This window comes from Phyllopteryx taeniolatus, chromosome 18 (genome assembly GCF_024500385.1).
Source record: "Phyllopteryx taeniolatus isolate TA_2022b chromosome 18, UOR_Ptae_1.2, whole genome shotgun sequence".
NCBI lineage: Eukaryota > Metazoa > Chordata > Actinopteri > Syngnathiformes > Syngnathidae > Phyllopteryx > Phyllopteryx taeniolatus.
This window is the reverse complement of record NC_084519.1, coordinates 8606615-8630361: the sequence shown is the minus strand read 5'-3', so window position 1 is coordinate 8630361 and position 23747 is coordinate 8606615. Positions and strand designations below refer to the sequence as shown.

At 42.6% G+C, this 23747-nt stretch overlaps 1 protein-coding gene across 1 annotated transcript in view; it reads right to left on the bottom strand.

Annotated features, from left to right (window-relative positions):
* Positions 1–23747, bottom strand: part of LOC133468590 (afadin-like) — a 95624-nt gene that overhangs the window by 41383 nt on the left and 30494 nt on the right. The window contains 12 exon segments of the mRNA XM_061754669.1: positions 1294–1559; positions 1814–1908; positions 2001–2146; positions 8874–9079; positions 10991–11129; positions 11241–11310; positions 15066–15316; positions 15385–15479; positions 16669–16713; positions 18730–18876; positions 21630–21714; positions 23095–23252. Coding sequence (XP_061610653.1) covers positions 1294–1559; positions 1814–1908; positions 2001–2146; positions 8874–9079; positions 10991–11129; positions 11241–11310; positions 15066–15316; positions 15385–15479; positions 16669–16713; positions 18730–18876; positions 21630–21714; positions 23095–23252 — 1703 coding nt within the window.

Here is a 23747-nt window from a genome sequence, read left to right as displayed (position 1 = left end):
CAGAGTTTGGTCCGCATATCCGACAGTAAGTTGGACTCGTTCCCGGTGAGGGTTGGACTCCGCCAAGGCTGCCCTTTGTCACCGATTCTGTTCATAACTTTTATGGACATAATTTCTAGGCGCAGCCGAGGCGTAGAGGGGGTCCGGTTTGTTGGCCTCAGTATTGCATCTCTGCTTTTTGCAGATGATATGGTTCTGTTGGCTTCATCAAGCCATGACCTCCAACTCTCACTGGAGCAGTTCGCAGCCGAGTGTGAAGCGGCTGGGATGAGAATCAGCACCTCCAAATCTGAGACGGAAAAGGGTGGCGTGCCCTCTCCAGGTTCAAGTATCTTGGGGTCTTTTTCACAAGTGAGCGAAGAATGGAACGAGAGATCGACAGGCAGATCGGTGCAGCGTCTGCAGTGATGCGGGCTTTGTATCGGTCCGTTGTGGTAAAGAAGGAGCTAAGCCGAAAGGCGAAGCTCTCAATTTACCGGTCGATCTACGTTCCTACCCGCACCCACACCTCGGTCACGAGCTGATCCTATGAAAACAGAATTACGCTTTGTGTATTTGTGACCAAGTCGTGCACACCAGAAGAAGCCGCTATGAATTAATCATGATGGACAGACTTTAATTCCTTATTCTTTGCATTCTGTCTGAGTATGTTATTACTATATGTTTTTTATAAAGTACAATATAACAGTGTTATTTAAAAACCAACAAAACAATTTTTGTTTTTTTGGGGGTGTGTGGGGGAGGCTGGAAGAGATTGATATTTCCATTCATTTCAGTGGGGAAAGATGAGCATGGTCACGCAACGAATTAAACTAATATCTCAAGGCAGCACTGATCATCGCCTGCCACCGTTGGGGACCGAGGTTCAAGACCCCGACTAGACCATCCGCCAACATCTCCCGGACTCACGGCTGTGGTGTCCTTGAGCAAGACACTGATACCCCGAAATGCTCCCCGGGCGCTTCAGCTGCCCCCTGCTCCAGTGTGTTCCACTAACATGTGTATGTGTTCACTATGATGGGTAAAATGCAGAGAACAAATTTCGTGTGCATGCATGCATGTTCATGACAATAAAAGGTGATTCTTCTTCTTCTTCTAAATCAGAATCTATTATTTAATCAATAAAATTAACTGTCATACATATTTTACATACACTAGCTTTTTAGTACATCATCTACAGTACAAATAAGCTGGCCCTTTTATCCATTTTAAAATTGAAATGTGGCCCCTTGGGCTCAAAAGTTGCCTCCCCTTCCTGCTTTCCTATCCTGTAGGTCATTTGCACCCTCCTACCTGCACAATGCGACTCAGGTGGCAGTCGGCGGCCAGTTCCAGGCCCTGCTTCTCGGCCCAAGCCTCAATGTGGCTGAGCTGCTGGCGCAGGATGGCGCCCCAGTAGTGGCAGCACAGGCCCGACTCGCTGTCCGTCACCAGCTTGTTGAAGAGCCACATGTTGATGAAGTGGAAGAGCTGCGAGAAGAGCTGGATGGTCAGCGCCGCGTTGACGCGACACCGCCGCAGCAGCGACATGGCGCCCGTCAACGTATGCAGGACGTCCTCTGCAGAAAAAGGAAGGGGGACGCCAGTTATTACCCTACACAATTACTCTATGAAAAGTATCGAAATTATATATTTGGCCACAAAACGCAAATGAAGATGTTATATTTTGCAAAGTTTTAAGCGCAAAATGCTGTATTTTCCCCCCAACTCGCAATACATTGTTAAAAAAAAAATTATACTTAGTGACAAAGTGCAATAAATGGGTAAAAGTAAAAAAAAAAAAAAAAAATGTGTTGTTTTTTTTGTCAGTTACCTATCTTGGGTCTCTGGGGATTGTGTTCCTCTGGGTCATCTAGGAAGGCAGCCATGTAGTTGTTGAGGTCGGCCTGCAGGCAATGGACCAGGTACCTGTGAGCACACACCACACACATTTCCTTACAATTCAATGCTTTTTGTTGACCTGTGGATAGATCGCATGGAGCATTTAAGACAACACTGACTTGAAGGCCATCTGGACGAGGTGGGCGAGGACATCCTGGGCGTCCAGCGTGACGCGGCTTAAGTCACGATCCTGCTTGATGAAGTTAAGCAGCTCCGAGGCATTGGCCATCCAAAAGGCCAGCGCACCCGCAATGTTCTTCTGCTTCTGTAACATCACAAACACACAGAAAACACAAAACTGTTAAGCTGGTAGCGTCCACGTCGGTTGTGAGGCGTTAGAAGTCTGTTGGTTTCAGTAGCAGCCAAGAGCAAGTTGTTACTTGAGGGATAGACTCATGCCCAGCACACTGTGCCCCCCCCCCCCCCCCCCCCTCCCTCCACCATGAGGATTGGTCATTAACGTCAGCCAATCCATTGAGAAATCAGCGGTGACATTAATGACCAGTATTCAAGTCAAGACCACATATCAAGTCACCAGACACCAGCCCCCTCCTCACACTCACAAGAACTTTTATCAGTGCTCATCACCACCTTGTGACCATGCAGACAATTGTCTGTATTTTCTTAAGGAGCAATGATGACACCTAAACTTCAAATTAGATTGTCTGTGGATGAAAGCCCACTTTATGACACGAGACTAGGACTGCACCTATTGAATATTTTTAGAATCGATTATTCTAGTGATGAGCCCATCGATTACTCTGATAATCGAATACAAAATCGATTTTACATTATTAAACAACAATACAACACAAATTTAGATGCGAGTTGCAGGTATCATTTTGTACACTTAGGTTCACCATCCTCACGTTCTACACTGTAGTATCTGTGACTTTGAATGTGTGTGGCTTTAAAAAGCGGGGCCTGGCCTGGTGGGTGAGGTGGAAGTCAGTGAATGAGTGTTGAGCTGGCTGTCAGGTTAATCAGGTTAGAAGCTGGCTGTAGAACTGGCTAACTGTTAGACAATCTGTGTGTTGAGTCTATCCTTGACCATCTGTGGGACATTACAATAAGTTCTAACTCGCGTGGTGGGCTGTATTAAACTAGCTATCGATTTTTATGTCACCAGTCGTAGACATGGAGTTGTGTAAACCAGTTCTGCTTTGTCCTAGACTGATTGCTCTTTGTTATCTTTCCCCCCCCCCCCCCCCCCCAAGTGTGAAATGTTCCCTAATTTTGGAGATTCTTTGTATTTTACACGATTTTTCCTCCTGACTCAGCACCATCACACCAACTTATGTCTACGTGAGTCTGCAGTAATGTGTGGAAAAATGATCATTGAAAAGCTTCAGAGGCAACCATTTAGCTTTGACTTTTTTGTGTAATTGAATTAAATTATTCAAGTTGTTTAATCATCGCAGCCCTACATGAGGCCGTTAAATGTGTTTAAACAACGAATGGAAATGTCTCATAACGTCTTTTTAACGAGCTCAGTGAACCCTTGCCTATTGGCGGTTCGCTCATCACAAATGAATCTGTTAAAAGATTTTCTGTGGAACTTATCCTCAGCTACATAAGGTATTCGCAGCCATCCAAAAAATTACTACATTTTGTAATAAACCTGTAACAAAACAAAATGTGTGTTGGGGGGGGGGAGTAAAGCACTGGAAATCCTTTCCAGGTGCAATATAACTTTATTAACCAAGTGTTTATTTTTTTATTTTTGCATTCTGATGAAGAAATTGAGGAGGAAAGGGCTTGGTATCTTTGGAGCTGAATGGTTAACAAAATCCACCAATCGAAGCGGGCACTCGTATATCCCTGCCAATCTGGGGGGGAGTAAAACAAACCAAAAACAGAAGACAAATTGCTGTTCGGAGCAGCCTGGGGTTGTTAAGGAGCCAAGTGCATCCAAAATGGAAAGTTAACAAAAGGAGTATGTGAACAACAGACAGATAAAGCGTTAGAGGCGAGAAGAGAGCAGAGTCTTTCATACACAAGTGTCACGTGACGACAGAATACGGATGCAACGACTGCGCAGGGGAGGAGGATTTTGCTTTCAACTCGTCAGCTCTGGATTCTTTTTGTTTGGGTGGCATGCAGGCAGGTCCCGGAAGCTGAATGGAATCATTAGTCTGGGGTGACTTTTAGTTTTCCAGCTGTGAAAGGCTGCATTATCGTCTTATACAGTGGTACCGGGACTTAGGAGTTCAATTTGTTGGGTATACTTAATAAAGAAAATAGCATGTCGCACTCATATAACAATATAACAACAAAGAATAGAAAGTAAGCAATTTGATTTACAAAGTGTAACCACTGGACATACTGTGATATTTGTGTGTTGGATAAGTGCCTTTAAGGGATGTGGCTGAATGAGTGAAGAGCTGGAGAAGGTTAGTCTATGTGTGAGCGTCTGGGTGTGAGTTATGGCCTAGAGCAGCTCCTTGCGAGTGTTTTCATTTTGTATTTGTGTGTTTGACTGCTTGACCCATAATAAACGTCTGAAAGTGTATTGGTGACTGTGACTCTCCTTGCTCACATCCCAGTTGCATAACAGTACTAGTACCAACAGTACTCACTAATCTATCTTAGAGGGGGAGGGAGGGAGGGAGGGAGGAAGAGAGAGAGAGAGAGAGAGAGAGAGAGAGAGTAGAGAGAGAGAGAGAGAGAGAGAGAGAATAAATCTGGACAGCTCGTAACAGAGAAAAACTCCTAACTTGAGGCACTCGTAAGTGAAGGTACCACTTTTTGTTTTAACATTTCTGTTAGAAATAGCAGGGAAAAAAGCAGCAGCAGCGACAACATCCAATGGGGTGGGGGCTGGTCAAATAAGCATGAGAAGGACAGAAAGAAAGAATAAGCAAGAAGAGGTTGAGAAAGCTGACAAGGTTGGGCAACCACTAAGCTTATTTAGCATATTTATTATTGTAAAGATTTGCCCAAAATATCAATATTTTTAAGGGTTTAAGTGAGATATTCAGCCAAACAAAAGTAATTTAATACTAAAAGTAATTTAATACAAAATGCTGAGAAAGACCAAGAACCTGGTGCCTCATGTACAAAGACTTGCGTGGATTTCCTCCTAAAACATGGCGTATGCTCAAATCCAGAAAATGTCGTACGCACAAAAATATTCAGATGTATGAAACGCTGCGTACTCATGAATCCAAGCACATTTCCTTCATACATTCCAATCAACGTGGTGTTGGAGAAGCTGACTCCTCCCTGTCCACGCCCACATATGAATATGCAAGTCATATTTAAATGAACCCTGCACCTGAGATGCCGATCTCTGCATGATCAGAAAAAAAGGAAAATGAGCAAGGTAATGAAGAAAAAGAATTTTTCTGAATGTGAAGTTGCTCAATGAAGTGGAGGCAGGCAAGAAAATCCTCTTTGGCACGCTGTCCTACGGCATTAACAACACGCGAAAGAGGAGTGAATGGGACAGCGCGTGTGCGGCTGTCAATGCTGTGGAGACAGAATAGCGCGCACATGCTGAACTAAAAAAAGAAGTGGTCAGACATTAACGTGGATGTGAAGCGGAGGACAGCTGCCCACCGCAAAGTGTGGCCAAAAAAAGGCGGAAGATTCTCACCCGTTCGAGGAGAGAATCGCTGCGATCATGGGTGATGCTGCTCTCTCAGGGGTGATGGGAGGACGTGGCTGACTATGATCACCCCACAAGGTTAACACCATGTATTTTTTTAGAACTCATAACAAATGTGTTCATACAGTAACCTACACTCAGCCCTGTGAGATAAAGGTTCATGCGTAAATGTTGTATGTGTGGTATTTGTAATAAATCTTTTGAATTCAAATATAAGCACATCAGCATATCAAAGAAGATATCAAAAACTTTTGACTCCTTTTTGATTACTCAATTTATTATTTTAATACACAGCAGAGGACACGCACACTGACAAAAACATTTTTTTTTAGGAGAAGAGGGGTAAATTATGTCAATTTAAACACATTTTAATCATGTGCAACCGATGTACATGTTCAAATGAAGTAAATTCAAAGGCCTCTTTTTTTCAGTGCATGTGCTGGAGTCATAAAGCAATTGTGTGGGCAATATGCGGCATAAATGATCGCCTTGATCAATTAATAGGTGTCCTCACATATATCAGTGGTACATTAAATACACTGGTTAACAAATTAATTCTCAGTCCTTGCCCCAATTGCATTGTTGAAATCAAATGTTGCCGGGCATGAATTGTTCATCAGTGCTAATTATTCATGTCTCTCTGGTGTGCAGATTTATGAGAACAGTTTCCCAGCATCACCTCTAAGTGTCGCCAAAGCACCAAAAGCTGCAGAAACGTGCGTACGCTAGCCATGCAGTTGGCGTGAGGCACCGCACATTTCCACGGTCATGTCACTCTTGATACATCTGAACTTCGCCGTGAAAAAGAACGGACGCCATGTTTTTGTGCGTACGCACCTTTTGTACATGAGGCCCCTGATCTTCTAAGATCGCAAATACTGATCACTAAATTTTGTGTTCACACGAACAGACTGCGTGTGCTTTTGGTGAAGGGTTTTGTGCTTTAAGTAGCACTGAAGTTTGAAGTGACATAATTGTAACATTAAAGTTACAGAAAATAAATGTATCGCTCTGATAACTTTGGTAAAGCCAGCAAGTGCATGTTTTGGTTGATTTAAGTCATCCCAAGTGCCCATCCTATAAAACATTTCATTTAAAACTTGGCGCAGCACACCCGGATAATGTCTGCAGGAGAGGCCAGCACCAAGTATCACACTGCGCTGAAAAGAGTTTTGTCATAGATGATATGGCATGACTTGTTCTTGTGACTGGCATGCTTGGTTTGTTTATTAGTTTGCAGCTGCCTTTCAGACGCACTATTTAAAACCGCACAAATCAACCAGCGTAATTCATCTCAGGTTTGATAAATCACATTCACACATAACCTTGGATAATGAGCCACATTCTGCCTCACCAAGGCTTTTCATCCGCAGATGCCAACATTTCGGACTCCAGAAATCATCATGAAAACTATGGAAATTGTTCTTGTGTTTATTTTGCGTACTAATTATTCTGTATTTGCGACACATTATAGTTAAGAGTTATTTGTAATTGACTCTGTAATTTGTCGTTATGAGGGTTTAAATGATCATTTTAATTTAATTGAAGAACATTTGAAATAGCCCGCCCTGGGAGAAATAGATAGAAATTGAGAGAGAAAAAGCAAGAGTCTCATGATATGCTATCCTACCTGATCCCCTTCAGGACTTTCCTGCATGGACGGAGGAACGGAGGAGGACGAGGAGGAGGAGGAGGAGGAGGAAGGACACGTTCACAGACAGGGAGAGAACACGTCAACAACTACACTATGGTAACAAACACACAGACAAACACACACCTAACACACACATATGGTCATGGTTCAAATGACAAGTCTGTCCTTTGTCACATTCAAAGATGACAAGCATCATCTTGTTCAAACTCCTCACCACCGTAGAAACAACTTTAGGCGTCCATCTACTTTCTACAGCGCTTGTTAGTCTAAGGGTTTAGCTGCCATTGGCTGGGGACCAGTCCAGAGTGTACTCCGCCTCTGACACAAAAGGCAGCCCGGATAGAGTATAGCTGTAGAAAATGGATGGATGTTTCAACTCACTATCGCCAACCATCCATCTTTGCTAGCGCTTATCCTCATTACAGGATACAATTCATGTTTATCAAACTCATAGGAGCTTTCAATGAAAATGTCAAGGAAACATTTTGTCATATTTATGCATGTCAGTGTAAAAAGAAGCTATACAAGTAAATGCATATGAAACTGTTTGACTTTCTTTGATCGAGTGAGGAGCATGCTTCTTGACCTGCGCCGTATCATCACTTTCGTCCAAATATGGTCAATTTCATATTTTTTTCACAAGTCAACACCATGGATCTCTCCCCACGTCATCTGTTAATTTGAAAAATTATTAACCAATTTAAAGTGTTAAAATAGCTTAACAAATCTAATAACTCTCGCACACTCCACTGTCTGAGAAGTCTTGGACAACCCGGCCCCTTCCCTCACTCTGTGGGAGCCATGGGGTATTACGTCACCTCAAGATTTAAAATATGGAAATAGAAAAATGGTTAAATACATTTGAGTAAGCCGGTTTTGTTAAAAATGGATTGCTGTCATGCTTCGGTCCACAATGGTCAGCCACAAAGGAAAGGGTGAAGATCCATTTCCGGCTCTTAAACTTTTTAGTCATCACTCAAGGCTCTAAGACCTCTGGAAAAGAGTTTGGGAAGATGATGTAATCACAGTCGTTTGCTTTTTGTCTGGTTGGTGTCAGTGCAGACTTTGATGTGGATAGATAGCGACGTGTCCTCCCATTTTAATCAATGACAGCTTAATAAAGTAACAAATTATTAGCGCATTAAATCATCAATTGCACATGATTTTAAGGTGGTGGTGTGTTTATGTTTGTGCATAACAATACATGACAGCAATATAAGGTATCTAATTTTCCTCACTGGATGAATAAAGTGTCTATCCATCCATCCATCTAAACATAATACCAACATTAGCAATGCAGTTTTTGGTAACTCATGTAAGACAGCTTCATTTTGGACATGCGAGGATTTCGCCCAACAGCGACGGTATATGAAGTGTCTTGCGAGTGTCAATTGTCGCTATAGAAATAAAACTGAATTTACCTGAGCTGAACCTCAATAAATAGATGAATTAACATCAGTGTGCTTTGCCGGTGTAACTGCCCTCTTGGTTATGATACATAAAATAAGCCATAAACTCTCCATACGCGCATTTGTGCATTAGCTTTTTCACGAGCGGCTAGCACTGCCGAGCGCAGGACAGATGCACAAACAACAACTGGCAACACAGAGCTTAAGCATGGACAGACAGACAACTAAATGATCGTTTGCCACACGCAAAATTACAACAGAAAAGTGACACACAAATGGACCGGATGCAGAGAAGAAAAAAAGAATGACGAGCACTCACCTGGATGACGCCCTCCATCATGCTCACCATCTTATTGACGATGGCGATGACTTTGTGCGTCCGCTCCGAGGGCGAAATGTCGGGCCGGTAGGTGGGCGACAGCACGTAGCGGCACGTCATGTACAGAACATACGTGGGGGACAGCTTGAAGTGCACCGTCGAGCTGTTGGTGTAGTTGATAATGGCCGACAGGAACGTGTCTTCGGCTGCGCACAAAGTCGAAATACGGTAAATACCCGCTAGCAAACGCAGTGGGTGTTACCTCCACCAAGAAGGTAATAGTTTGTGTTAGGTTTGGGTAATTAATCAATTAGTCAGGACGCTTTTTTATCCTTTTTGTTTAGCTGATTTCGCAGTTCAAAGCACAAATAAACTTGTGTTCGTACAGTGCATCGTTATTCAAGACACTCATATTTCAAATCATCTTTCCCCATCGAAATGAATGGAAATGTCAACCCGTTCCAGCTTACCAAAAGAAAAACTTTTTGGAGTATATATTTTTTTTAAACAAGGAAAACAGCACTCTATAGTTTTGTACTTTATAAAAACATATAGTACTAATTAAACAGAATGTAAAGAATTATACAGTTGGTGCATCATAAAGCACTGCAACTGTGTGGGTCCCTTCTGGTGCGCACACCTTGGCCAACCAGGGGTAGTATAATTCAGCAAATACCATCCCTGCTGACCATGGGGCCTGCTGTGGGGTTTTGCCGCTGCCTGGTCTGGGGGCATGTCCACCTCCTGTACTCTGGGGTGGGTATTGGGTGCTGGCTGGGATGGGCGCAGATTCCGGGGGGGCGGTACTGCGGGGCTGGGTGTGGCGGTCCTCTCTCCCCGGATGGGCCCAGCCTGCAGGAGCCATGCCTCTTAAACCACTCACTAAGCAAACACTCACACCATTCACTGTAAATATTTTTTCACTCGGGGTGGCGTTGGACCCCTGCGGCCTCTGGGTGGCCAGTTTTGGGGTGCCTCGGTGGGGCCGGTGGACCGCCCTGGGTCCCTCAGTGTGGGTGGTGTCCCGCTGCCCCGAGGTGGGCTCCTGGGCCCGAGCCACCTCTTATTTGAGTGGGGTGGGGTGGGGTCCTGAGCCCCCGCAGTGCAGGGATAGGAATTACAGGACACTTCTGAAGGTTATTGTGCATGCGAGACGGTGTCAATTCACTTGCATGTGTCTGCAGACACACACCCCTGGGACTTATTCACTTGGTGTGGGGCCAGTCACTCATTTCGATAAATAACTAACAACGATGCAAACTTCCTGGGTATCCTCTCACTTGCACTGTTTCTATAGATGTTTAGAATTTAAATACCCACTCCCACCACAATTCAGTTGTACAGCCGGATTCACTGCGTCTGTCCCGGATGCTTCCCCTCTTGTCCTTGTCCTTTCCTAATCTTTCTTATAGCTATTGTCCTGTCTTTTGTTGTCTTCTCTTCCTATATTATTTAGTTATCTGTTCACTGTCTCTCCCTTTTTTTCTGTCACTCCCCTTTAAAACATTGTTCTGTCCCACTGAAATTTTCGATAAATATCCATCAGAACATAAAGAACAATCATGGCAGCTTAAAAACTGTGGCACATTAAAAACTGTTCTGGCATTAAAAGGGAATCAGGTCCTCCTTTCTGTCTGACCTAACAACCAAAAACGACAACGAAGTAAATAAATAAATTCCCTGTCATCATACAGCTCCTGTATCTCAAATTATTGCTCGTAAGTCAAAGCAAAAGAATCGTCCGAATGACGGCTCGATCTAAAAAAAAAAAAAAAAAAAAAGTTGTAAATAGGGTAACTCGTATCTCAAAGCAAAATTGTATTTACAAGAGGAAATACTTACTTATACATTGTCTATAAAGAAAAAATATTTTTGTATTTTATTTATGTGGAAGCTGATGCAAGTTAATGTGCAAAAAAAATAGCTTATTTGTTATCGGGGGAATAAAGAAAATCCCAGTGTAAAAAATAGGAATAGAAAAAATAACTTATTTTAAATGTAATTCGCGTTTTCTATAAGCAAAGGGGAAAAACGGGGGGAAAAAAAATTAATCTAACATTTTCTTTTAAGGCCATAATGCCGAGCCCAATTTGCATCCAGTTAAAGTTTTGACTCACAATTTTCTCTGAACTCGATGCTGGCTGGCAGAGTCAACTCGGGCCGTTCGGCCGAGCCGTCCTGAGTCCGGCTGTCCTGCAGCTCGCTTCGGATCATGGGCTTCACCATCCCGCGCTCCATCTCCAGCTTCCCTGAGCTCTGCACACACACAGGAGTGCTTTTCTGCTTGCTTTTGTGCAAATTTAAAGGCCATGTTCTCCTATACAAACTGCGTGTGTGTGTGTGTGTGTGTGTGCCTGCGTGTGTTACCTTGCTGGTGGGCATGGCGGCCCCGCTGTGGATGTCCCCCTGAAGATCAAAGGTGGTTTCGGGAACGCTGCTGCAGCACAGACACACAAAAGCACCCCGTGAGGGTTGAGGACATCTCATTGAGACTCCCTTAGAGTACACACAAACACACAGTACAGTACAGGACACACACAAAAAAGGTACACCAAATGGTACACACTCATGGTACAGTACTCTGTACACACACAGACGCACACGCGCGCGCACACACACTGTAGATAACACACACCGTCGCCTTGGATGAATGAATGTGGTTGGATGTTTGAAGGTGGTGGTGGTGTTCGGAGGAGCCGTATGCGCGGAATGGCAGCCACCCTTCCGTCAGACTGCCCCGGGGGCAGCTGTGGCTACACACATACCTTACCACCACTAGGTATGACTGTGGAGTGAATGAATAATGTATGCAATTGTAAAGCCTCTTTTGAGTGTCTATAAAATACTAACAATATAACAATAATAATATAAGTGTAATGGATTATTATTATTATTACACACACACCCAACCTCCCCAAACGCCCATCCCTACTCACACACGAGCACACATATGCAAGCACACGCGCGCACACGCGCACGCACAAACTATCCACCCACCCACCAACACGCACTCAATGTTTTAGGTGTTTGTGTTGGCCAGAAGATGCCAGTGTGAGGCCACATTGTCAAGCATGACTTCCAGCTGTCAAAGGTTTTAAGTGTGGGAGACAAAAAAAATAACAGAAGCATGTAGTGTTTAAAGTGACAAAGTCAATCACTACTCTTTCACAAATAACACGGAGTAAAACAAGACACACTTGTTAGCATGACAAAAGTCATCCGAACTCACAGACGTCGCTATCAATATTCACCTACTAATTCTGTCAATTCCCTCTTTTCTACAATGTTCCCATTACGTGTGAATTGACAAACATGTTCACACTCACAAGCTCCTTGGTGAAAGTAATAAAAACAAGAAGAAAACTGAGCAACTTTACCACACACTGTGGAAACTTCTTTCAATCATCAGTAATTCCCATTGCAGTGAAATCTGAAAATTCTTGTTGCTTTTTCATTCACGTGCCCTTGCTCTCGTTCTTATCGGCCACGATTGTGTGGGAACCGAAAAGAAGGAGAAAAAGGAAGAAGAGGAGGAGGCCCCACCCTGCACCATGTTGATGAGATTAGAGGGCCCGAGCAACCTTTGCTCTTCCTCTCCTCTAATTTCCTCTGATCCGTCGCTACCTTCATCTCAAACCTCATCATCATCTTTCCCCTCACAGATGGCGAGCATCTCTCACCACGACTCAGTCTAGAGCCAGAACCAGACCCGCTGCTGCCATCACAATTCAAACCAGATCCAAAAACCGGAACACTGACTCCGATTGAAATGACACTCAACAAAATAATAATGCAACACTTTTGTTTTTGCTTAAAACTCAAACATTTTTTTAGAACGAAATCTGAGGCGGTGCAGAGTGTAAGAGTATGACCCTGCAACCTGAGGATCGCTGGTTCATATGCCCGTGTGCGCATGTCGTCGTTGTGTCCGTGGGCAATACACTTAATCCACATTGCCTATGAATGAATGTGGCTGAATGTTCGACGGTGGTCATAGTGACCGTAGGCGCACAATGTCAGCCACGATTCCGTCAGACTGCCCCAAGGCAGCTGTGGCTACACAAGTAGCTTGCCACCACCAAGGTGTGATTGAGGAGTGAATGAATAATGTGTGCAACTGCAAAGTATATACAGTCCCAGTATTGGAATGGCAATATCAATTCCTTTGTTTTTGTTGTATACTGGAGACATTTGGGTTTCAGATCAAAAGATAAATGAGACAAAAGTTCAGAATTCCAGTTTTTATTTCATGGTATTTACATCCAGGTATGTTAAACAACTCAGGACAGAGCACCTTTTGTTTGAACCTACCCACTTTTCAAGTGACCGAAAATATTGGAACGTGACTGATGGGTGTTTCTAGTTGCTCAGGTGTTGCCGTTTAGATTTATTAGATTAGATAGTGCTTGTTTTTGGCTTTGGGTTTCACCTGTGAAAACTGTATTCGCTGTTAAGCAAACATGAAGACCAGAGAGTTGTCTATGGGAGGAAAGCAAACCATTTTGAAGCTGAGAGAAGAGAGAAAACAATCAGACCTATTGCTCAAACATTGGGCATAGCCAATACAACAATTTGGACTGTTCCGAAAAAGAAAGAAACTACTTGTGTACCGAGCAAGACATCGAACAGGTCGGTCAAGGGTATCAACAGCAGTTGATGACAGAAACATTGTGAGAGCTGTGAAGAAACACTCAAAGACAACAGTCAGTGACATCACTGCCAACCTCCACAGGGCAGGGGTGAAGGCATCACAATCCAGTGTTCGAAGAAGACTTCGAGAGATGAAATAGAAAAGGCCATACCACAAGATGCAAACCACTCATCAGCAAAAAGAATCAGAAGGCCAGATTGGATTTTGCAAAGTGCAGAGAGGAGCCACAAAGGTTTTGGAACAAAGTTTAATGGACTGATGAGACAAAGATTAACCACTACCAAAGTGATGGAAAGGCCAAAGCATGGAGAAAGAAAGGATCTGCTTATTATCCAAAACACACAAGCTCACCTGTGAAGCATGGTGGAGGTAATGTCATGGCTTGGGCTTGCATGGCTGCTTTTGGAAAGGGCTGACTAGTCTTTATTGATGATGTAACTCATAATGGGAGCAGCAGAATTAATTTTGAAGTCTACAAAACCATTTTGTCTGGCAATTTAAAGAAAAATTCATCAAAAACTAATCTGTAGAAGCTTCATCATGCAACAAGACAATGACCCAAAACACACTAACAACACAACAAAGGACTTCATCAGGGGTAAAAAGTGGAAGTTCTTAGAATGGCTAAGTCAATCACCGGACCTTAACCGAATAGAGCCTGCATTTTACCTCCTGAAGAGGAGACTGAAGGGAAAACCCCCCAGAAACAAACAAGAACTGAAAGAGGCTGCAGCAAAGGCCTGGAAAAGTATTTCAAATGAAGAATGCAACAGTCTAGTGAAGTCAATAGGTCGCAGGCTTGATGCATTTATTGCAAGTAAGGGTTGCATCTATCCATTCTCAACACCACTTATCCTGTTCAGGGTTGCGGGGTACTGGAGCCTATCCCAGCTGACTTTGGGCGAAAGGCGGACGACACCCTGAACTAGGCGCCAGTCAGTCGCAGGGCGCATATAGACACAGACAACAATTCGCACTCACATTCACACTGAGTGGGAACTGAACCCACGCTGCCCGCACCAAAGCTAGGAGAGTGTACCACTACACCGTCAGTGACTCAAGTAAGGGTTGTGCCATTAAATGTTAAACGTTATTCACTTTTAAGTGTATTTAATAGTCTGTTCCAATACTTTTGCTCACTTGAAAAGTGGGTGTCTTCAAACAAAAGGTGCTCTGTCCTGAGTTGTTTAACACATCTAGATGTAAATACCAAGAAATAAAAGTTGGAATTCTGAACTTTTGTCTCATATTACCCTTTTGATCTGAAACCCAAATGTCTTTTATTATACAACAAAAACAAAGGACTTGACCTTGCCGTTCCAATACTTTTGGAGGTGACTAACTATATAAGTGGTGGTATTATTATTATTAGAAGTAATACTGAAACCAGAACTCTGAGTAGAACTAGAACCAACACTCTGACTAGAACTAGTACTAGAATCAGACTCTGCCTAGACTAGTACCAGGAATCTTCCTATATCGAGAAACTTAATCATAACCCTGTGACTACAACTAGTACTAGAATCAGACTTTTTCCTCACCCAGATTTGTGCCTGGTCCGCATCATGGCAGTCGGCTCCCTTTTGGCACCCTGGTCGTAGAGTGGGTCGACGAATTTGAAGACGTGAGCCGATCCGAACTGGAGCGTGGCCCCCGAGCGCAGCACGGCCGTCTCGCTGATGCGCTGGCCGTCCACGAAGGTGTCGGCATCGGGGCCGTGCGGCGTCACCGTCACCAGGCCCTCGCTGTGCGTAAGGTTGCAGTGGTGAGGGAGCACGCCCGGGCCCAGAAGCTGATGGCACACGGAACCGTCAGAACAATCCAAATGAAAAGTGGAGTATGGACTTGCATCTTTTGTACCTGGATGGCCCCGTCCTCTGTGCAGTCCGAGCCCACCTCTGTGATGCTGCGTTGGAGGCGGTACAGCTTGGGTTTGTCCCGCGAGTCGGACCCATCTGCAATGCAAGGAGGCACTTAAGTACAGGTACAAAAAAAAAAAAAATTAATCATGAAAACGTTCAGTACTAAATGTCACTTATTTCATAAAGTGCAGGGTCCGACATCAATGTTGGCCCGATGGCCCTGGGCCATTATGACAGTATGTTCGGCCAAGATGTACCTTACAGATGCTGGCCAAACCGGGCCAGTACAAATTTCATTAATAAATATACATTCTTGCTCCCCCCCCCCCCCCAATTAGTTTGAGTTGTATCCACTTAAAACGACCAAGCCATTTTACCGCACTGAGCATGTCAGGTTAATCTTCGATCATCGGCCATTCTGCAAGTTTTCTAGTATTAGTGGTTGGGATGTCAAATGTTAAACATTCAATGAGACTTTATACCGGCCAGAAAAAAACAATACCTGCGAAACATACAGAAATTATATTTTCTTAAAGGCTTAAATATTGCAGTATGAAGTTACTAAATATGAAACAATCATATTATATCATGAATATCGGGGCCAGTACCAGTTCCATCAAAGAATTACATTACAAAAACAAAACAATGAAAATGATTTAATGTGGAAAATAAGTAGAATTCGGCCTTCTGAACCACATTTTCCGATGCATTTAATAAATCTCCATTTTTTTTTTTTTTTAATAGATCTACTTATATTAATAATTGTTTTTCTACGATATTCTAATTAATTGAGATGCACCCATATACTTGAAGCCTAGTATTTCATACCAATGCACATTAACAAGGACTGCACACTTTTCAAATAAACCATTACAATAATCTAAATTTGTGGTTGAAGGGTCTGATGAGCCATTACTGATGGTTATTCAAACATGAACTTAGTACAGGCAAAAGGAAGTACAGTGAGGAGAAAGGAAAAGTTGACTTCTTTGGGGAAGAAAAAAACAGAGGTTTTTCTGATACCCATTCATTTGCTCAGGGAGCTGCATCTAAAAATAATGCAAAAATGAGGACAAGAAAAGCGTACGGCGTAAAAAAAACTCAATTTAACACCTTCCATCACTATAACACCACCATATCTTTTAATGGCTTGAATTTCTGCCATTTTCACTCCCAGCACTATTTACTTTGGTTTTGTTGTAATCTTTACATTTAAATGACAATTTTGCTACATCCAGACATTGATAACACACAAAGAAGAGGTGTGAGATGTACTTTTTACCTTCATGATGCCGATAGGAGTAGTAGGCATAGTGATTCCCTCGCCCTATTGCAGGCAGGCACAGGAAGTAGAAGACATGCACAAGGACCCCAGTGCACGTACGCGCGCGCACACGCACACACACACACACACACACACACACACACACACACACGAAGGGGCAGTGCCACACCATGCCACGAGAAAGCGGGGAAAAAAAGACACATAGCAAAGGGTGAAAATGCAGCGTGATCTCGTTAGGCAATTAACCAACAAGAGGGGCACCTGTTATTATTGTGTCCCCCACTTGGGGTGTTAATGTGTTAGTGTAAGTGCGTAGATGGGGAGAAGGCACAAGAGAGAAGGGGAAGCAGGGTCAGGAGCATGAAACAAGGTTGTTAGGCAAAGTGAAGTTCAGTTCATTTATTAGTGGTTTTTTTTTCCTGGAGCGTATGTCAAGGATGAGACTGCAACTTACCATCTGTTTCCATGCAAGCCCCTCAAACTCCCACTTTGTGGCTACACCATCTCCCCGTATTCTTCCAACATTTCTCCCTTAGTGCCCCGATTTATTGCTGGTGCCACTTGTTTGTATTTAAAGCAATGCGGAATAAAAACGGATAAAAATTGTTGTTCAGAGCCTGAAATGTTTGAAAATGGGTCCCATGCGTATCCACCACTGCCTGCTGAGAGACTCATATTTTACTACTCTCTCCCGGTGATGCGTTTTGCCAAATTTTTGCAGCCTGTTAGGATTAAAATTTTATGGAAAATTTACTTTTTAAATGCTTATATACAAATAGTTGTGTCTCTGGAGGTGGGCTGTACGGTTTAACTAATACACTGCCGTGAATGTTTATATCTGTCAACTGGTATCCAACTATTTCCTGCTACTTGGTATATATTCCTCAAGTATGTTTTTGAACGGGTAGGGGTGGAAGAGGGTCATGCCAAGCTTGTCTGTGAAATTCAGGTTGAGAAACCACTGTAATGACTTAACAGATCCCTGTAGATGGAGGTGTTGATTAATTTTGGATTTCAGATTAGCGCAGTGTTTGAGCTCAAGATAAAGATTAGGCAATCTTAGTTTGTCATGTCAATGAGTCAGACAAATAACACGGAAGTCAGACAAGTTTAGGCATCTACAATACAAGGAACTCTGCTTTAAAAATGGCTGGCAGTGAATGAGTTAATTGCTTGTATACAAATAGTTGGGTCTCTGCAGGCGAGCCATAATGGTTAAATTAGTCGGTGGTGGCTTCATTTTCAGTGTGGACATTGCAGGTGAACACAAGTCTCCAATAACACCACAAAAAAGATGCTAGAATTCTTACTTTTCTTACACTGTATATTCACTAAAAGTGTCATAAAAGACTACCCCCTTCCCCAAACCGAATGATTTGAAGCAGAGTGTGATAAGTGCAGTGTAATTTTTCACCCTTTGTGTTTTGACAGAAGAATTTCAGTGAGCATTTATCAAGACACCTGAGAACTGGTTTGAATCGTGAAAATCTCAATACAAGCTCTCCTTGTAAGTGTATAATAGCAGCTTCACCACTACTATTTTTTTCACTGACAACTAGACAGCTGCACCAAAGACTCAAAAAGAAGACTCACCCCCACATGGTTAAAAGAAATTGTACCAAATTTTTTAGTAGGAATGCTGGCAAATATGAGTCTCTATTTCACTTTAGGATTTCCTTCATTCCCCAGTTAACCAAGTGAGGATTATTCCAGGCTGATTTGTTGAACAGTCCCATCATATTCCTTCTAAAATTACAGGGTAGCAGTTGGCATCAAGTACATTGGATTATGTGCTCACTGAGACTTCAACTTCACTTTAGTGAATTTCACGTGCGATTAAACTCCCAAGTGACATCTGGACTCCTCAACATGTGATTCGCTTGAGACTTCACCACGCTTTGACCTAGCTGCTCCTTCTTTTGCATCTTCAAATGAGCAACACTGACACCAGCTAATCACCAACTGCCACGATGAGCTTGTACTAATAAAATTGAATAAAATGTAATTGCCATTGGGTGCGGGTGCAGGTGAGTGTACGTGTACGTGTGGTAGGCCTACCCGGACTCAGCTCCACTAGGTAAGGCAGTTTTTCCGGCGGCAAGGACCCGGAGCCATCCTTCCCTTGCAGGCCTTTGTCATCTGCTTTCCTCATCTTCCTCACCTGGTAGTCGGGCGGTCTCTTCTTTAGCTGGAACACCAATGCCCCTGCACATAACAACAACAACAACAACAAAAAACATTTAAAAATGAGACATGTAATAGAAACTGTACGTTGAACTAAGTCACTTCCAAAAGTGGAGAAAATAAGCTTTCTGTAAAAAAAATAATAATAATAATAATAAATAAATAAAACAAGTAGAACAGTGATTTTTATGCTTTTTTTTTTTTTTTTTTTTTTTTTTGCTTTTGTGGCTCCTCAAACTATAAAAACAAAAGTTTGAGAAATAACTTTTGATGGCTAAATAATAATTTGTTTACTAATATACAAGAAATAAAAACATTAACAATACGAGCGCTATACGGGCAGTGAACTCAACTCACTTCACAACAAGCAGCAGTTTGACAGTGAACAATTCTTCAAAAAAGAGGCTTCAAGCCATTTAATTCAACTCCCAGTTGAAGTTTACCATCAAAATAAATAAAACTGAGAATTTTACATACATTTAAAACAAGTCCACTAGCTTAATGCTAACACATAATGGGAAACGCCATAGACTTGCTATTGAATACCATCGACAGTGGGTACGGAAAGTATTCAGACCCCCTTAATTTTTTTCACTCTTTGTTATATTGCAGCCATTTGCTAAAATCATTTAAGTTCTTTTTTTCCTCATTAATGTACACGCAGCACCCCATATTGACAGAAAAAAACGTAATTGGACTTGATTAGGAAAGCCACACACCTGTCTATATAAGACCTTACAGCTCACAGTGCATGTCAGAGCAAATGAGAATCATGAGGTCAAAGGAACTGCCTGAAGAGCTCAGAGACAGAATTGTGGCAAGGCACAGATCTGGCCAAGGTTACAAATGCTGCACATAAGGTTCATGAGAGCACAGTGGCCTCATTAATCCTTAACTCATTCACTCCCAACCTTCCCAGTTCACATGGCTATTTGACTTCTAAAGCCGTCAATGGCAGTGAATGTGTTAAATCAGAATCAGAATCATCTTTATTTCCCAAGTATGTCCAAAAAACACACAAGGAATTTGTCTCCGGTAATTGGACCCGCTCTAGTACGACAACAGACAGTCAATTGACAGAAAAACACTTTTGAGACATAAAGACATTGAGAAAAACAGTCACTGAGCAATAAAGGGTTGCTAGTTATCTGGTAATGCCGGTACATTATTTTTTTTTTATTATTTATGATTTTTTGACAATTGTGCAAAAAGATGCAGAGTCCAGTCCTCTAGCACTTAGAGCAGTTCGAATGACTAATATTGCAATAGTCCGGTGCAATGACCATTGTGCAAAGGTTGCCGATACTTCAAGCGAGTAGTACGATAGTATGGGACAATGTTGATTGTGCAAATGTTGCAGATACTCCTCAGTCAGTCTGGAAGGAAATTAATCAGAAACGGAAGACGTTTGGGACGAACCCTTCCTAGAGCTGGCCGTCCGGCCAAACTGAGCAATCGGGGGAGAAGATCCGTGGTGAGAGAGTTAAAGAAGAAACCAAAGATCACTGTGGCTGAACTCCAGAGTTGCAGTCGGAAGATGGGAGAAAGTTCTACAAAGTCAACCATCACTGCACCATCATCAGTCGAGGCTTTATGGCAGAGTGGCCCGACGGAAGCCTCTCCTTAGTGCAAGACATATGAAAGCCCGCATGGAGTGTGCTAAAAAAAAAAAAAAAAAAAAAGGATCACCTTCCAACAAGACAATGACCCCAAGCACGCAGCTAAAATAATGGAGTGGCTTCAGAACAACTCCGTGACTGTTCTTGAATGGCCCAGCCAGAGCCCTGACTTAAACCCAATTGAGCATCTCTGGAGATACCTGAAAATGGCTGTCCACCAACATTCACCATCCAACCTGACAGAACTGGAGAGTTTCTGCAAGGAGGAATGGCAGAGGATCCCCAAATCCAGATGTGAAAAACTTGTTGCATCATTCCCATAAAGACTCATGCCTGTATTAGCTTCTACTAAATACTGAGCAGAATGTCTGAATACTTATGGCTGTGTGATATTTAAATTTTTCTTTTTTAATAATGCAAAACTTCCAACAATTCCGTTTTTTTTCCGTCAATGTGGGGTGCTGTATGTACATTAATGAGGGGGAAAAATGAACTTAAATGATTTTAACAAATGGCTGCAATACAATAAAGAGTGACAGATTTAAGGGGGTCTTAATACTTCCCTTACCCACTGTATGTGGTGGTGTTAAAGCGCATTATGCAACAGATATTTAAACACAAACCATTCAGCAACACATGCAGAGAATTTAAAAATACTCACAGGTATATACTCTTTAGGCTCTCAAAAATGACTAACTTTACTGAAGCTTACTGAGTCACTTACAGTAATATTATTTTTTTTTATTATTATTATTTTCTTGACTGCATTAGATTGCCGCCCGGTGGCGAAGTCACGCAAACCTGGAGTCGCAATGATTTAATCATGATGCACATACATTTTAAATCTTTACATACCATTTAATTCCACTATTATGATATTTTTTTATAAAGGTGAATATTATAGAGTGATAGTTTCCTTATTTAAAAACACATTACAATTGTTGTTGGGTTTTTTTTTGGGGGGGGGGGAGCTGGAAAGGATTAACGACATTTCCATGGGGGAAAATTTTTTCTTTGAAATACAAGCGTTTTGATTTAAAAGTGTGGTCATGGAGGAAATTGCAGTCGTATCTCAAGGCGCCACTGTACCTTCACTGTTGTAATGATCGTAGACTGGCACAAGGGAGCAGCAAAGACATGCAAAAGAGAGCTTACCTCTGTCAGCAGGACAGTCCCTAAAAATCTGCAGAGGACACTCGCCATCGTCCAGGATCACCTCCTTGCCAGACTTGTCGTCTTGCTGCACCACAACAACAACCAAATTTATTTTATTTAACAATTTATTGACAATGATTAAATAATAATAATATGATAATTAAATGTCATTTTATCATCCATAATTTTCCTGGTGTGTTATAGCACAACTGTGTCCCATCGACGACATGCGAGCTGTTGGCAACTTGAATATAGTACCGTACTTCATGACTATTGTTGCTTTGTGTTGCGTTTCTACATGCACACACTTTCACCCCTCCCCCAGACTGGCTGACATGCAAACAAGCCATGGTCCTGCCGACCTCACTAACCTAATGGACTTTTGCTGTGCCGCGACCTCATCAGCAAATTACAACTATAAGCAGTGTGCGTGTGTGTGTGTGTGTGTGTGTGTGTGTGTGTGTGTGTGTGTGTGTGTGTGTGTCAGGAGGCTGCAGGGAAGACAGCCAACACTCAGCATCTGCTCTCTGCTGTCTCTGTATGAAAGTCATTAAATTGCTTTCCTCCCAGTGGTTTTCATGTTGTGTTTTCAATACACACACAATGACACAATGGCACAGCATTTTTTCGTATGCGCTTGTGCGTGTGTGACCTTGGTTGCCCCCGAGCCTGTGACAAAAGGTGGAATCTAAAGACTGCACTTAAAATGTTATCTTGCAGCCCCTTGCGAGCGCAGCTGTTTGGCCTTAAATAGGGCTGAGCAATTGAATATTTTTTTAAATTGATTATTCTAGAAATTATCCTATCGATTAATTGAGTAATTGGATAAAAGTAGATTTTTGCATGATTACATAATATGGGGGCACGGTGATCGATTGGTTAGCACATCTGCCTCACAGTTCTAAGGACCTGGGTTCAAATCCGGCCTCCGCTGTGTGGAGTTTGCATGTTCTCCCCGTGCCTGCGTGGGTTTTCTCCGGGCACTCTGGTTTCCTCCCACATCCCAAAAACATGTATGGTAGGTTAATTGAAGACTCTAAATTGCCCTTAGGTGTGAATGTGAGTACGAATGGTTGTTGTTTATATGTGCCCTGCGATTGGCTGGCAAACAGTTCAGAGGGTACCCTGCCTCTCACCCAAAGATAGCTGCGATAAGCTCCAGCATGCCCGCAACCTTAGTGAGGATAAGCGGAATGGCAAATGGATGGCTGGAGGGACATGATGATACCAATATAAAATATGCATGTGAGGTGCCACTATTTTTGGGGTCAAAATCCTCACATTCTACACTGGTGAGTGACGTGGGAGTTTGCGAATGAGAGTGTCGGTTTGTTTTAATTACTTTATTTCCCGTTTTCTTTTTACTGTTATGATTAAATCAGGTTACATTTTGTATCACGTTGAATGTATGTGCATAATAAAATCCCAAGAAAAAGACGTGGAAAAAAATAGTTTACATAGTTACCCGGGCAATGCAGTATTCTCGGGGGTTCTCCTTCTCCAGCCCGTACTTCTCCAACGCTTCTACAACCGCAAAGTCGGCCGTGTCCCTAGTGGAGAGCAGGATGGTCTTATAGGGGATGTTGGGCTTCAGGCTGTCGGCGTAGATCCGTAACGTCCCCCCTGCAAGGAGCAACACCGAAACCAAATGTGTATATTTTAACTGATCACGTTGGTTTTAATAGACCCGCGGGAACACTGGGGAGCGACATAAAACTAGACTATCCGCTTAAAAACATGAAGCCGTCGATAGAGCCTGTTAACAACTTGTGACGCAAATGCACATTTTTATTTGGAGGCTAATGAGGCAGGTGGCCGTAATGGCTCACCTTGGCAAGGGAGAAAATCACAACTGCTTTGGGTCACTTAACATGTGAGTGAGGCATTTAGAAGGCCATCAAAGGGTACTTACTATATGTGAGCTGCTGGGTGATGAATGTGAAAAACTATAATGAACCCCCGCTCATTTGTGGTTGACCCTACAAAAGTGTACCTATTCAAATTTTTTTATGTGGAACCTATTCTCAGTTATTGGCTGACAAAGGGGACTATTCATGGTTATCCTTGTATTTTTGTGCTTCCTGTAACACCACACACAAGATGTAACAAGATGTAACA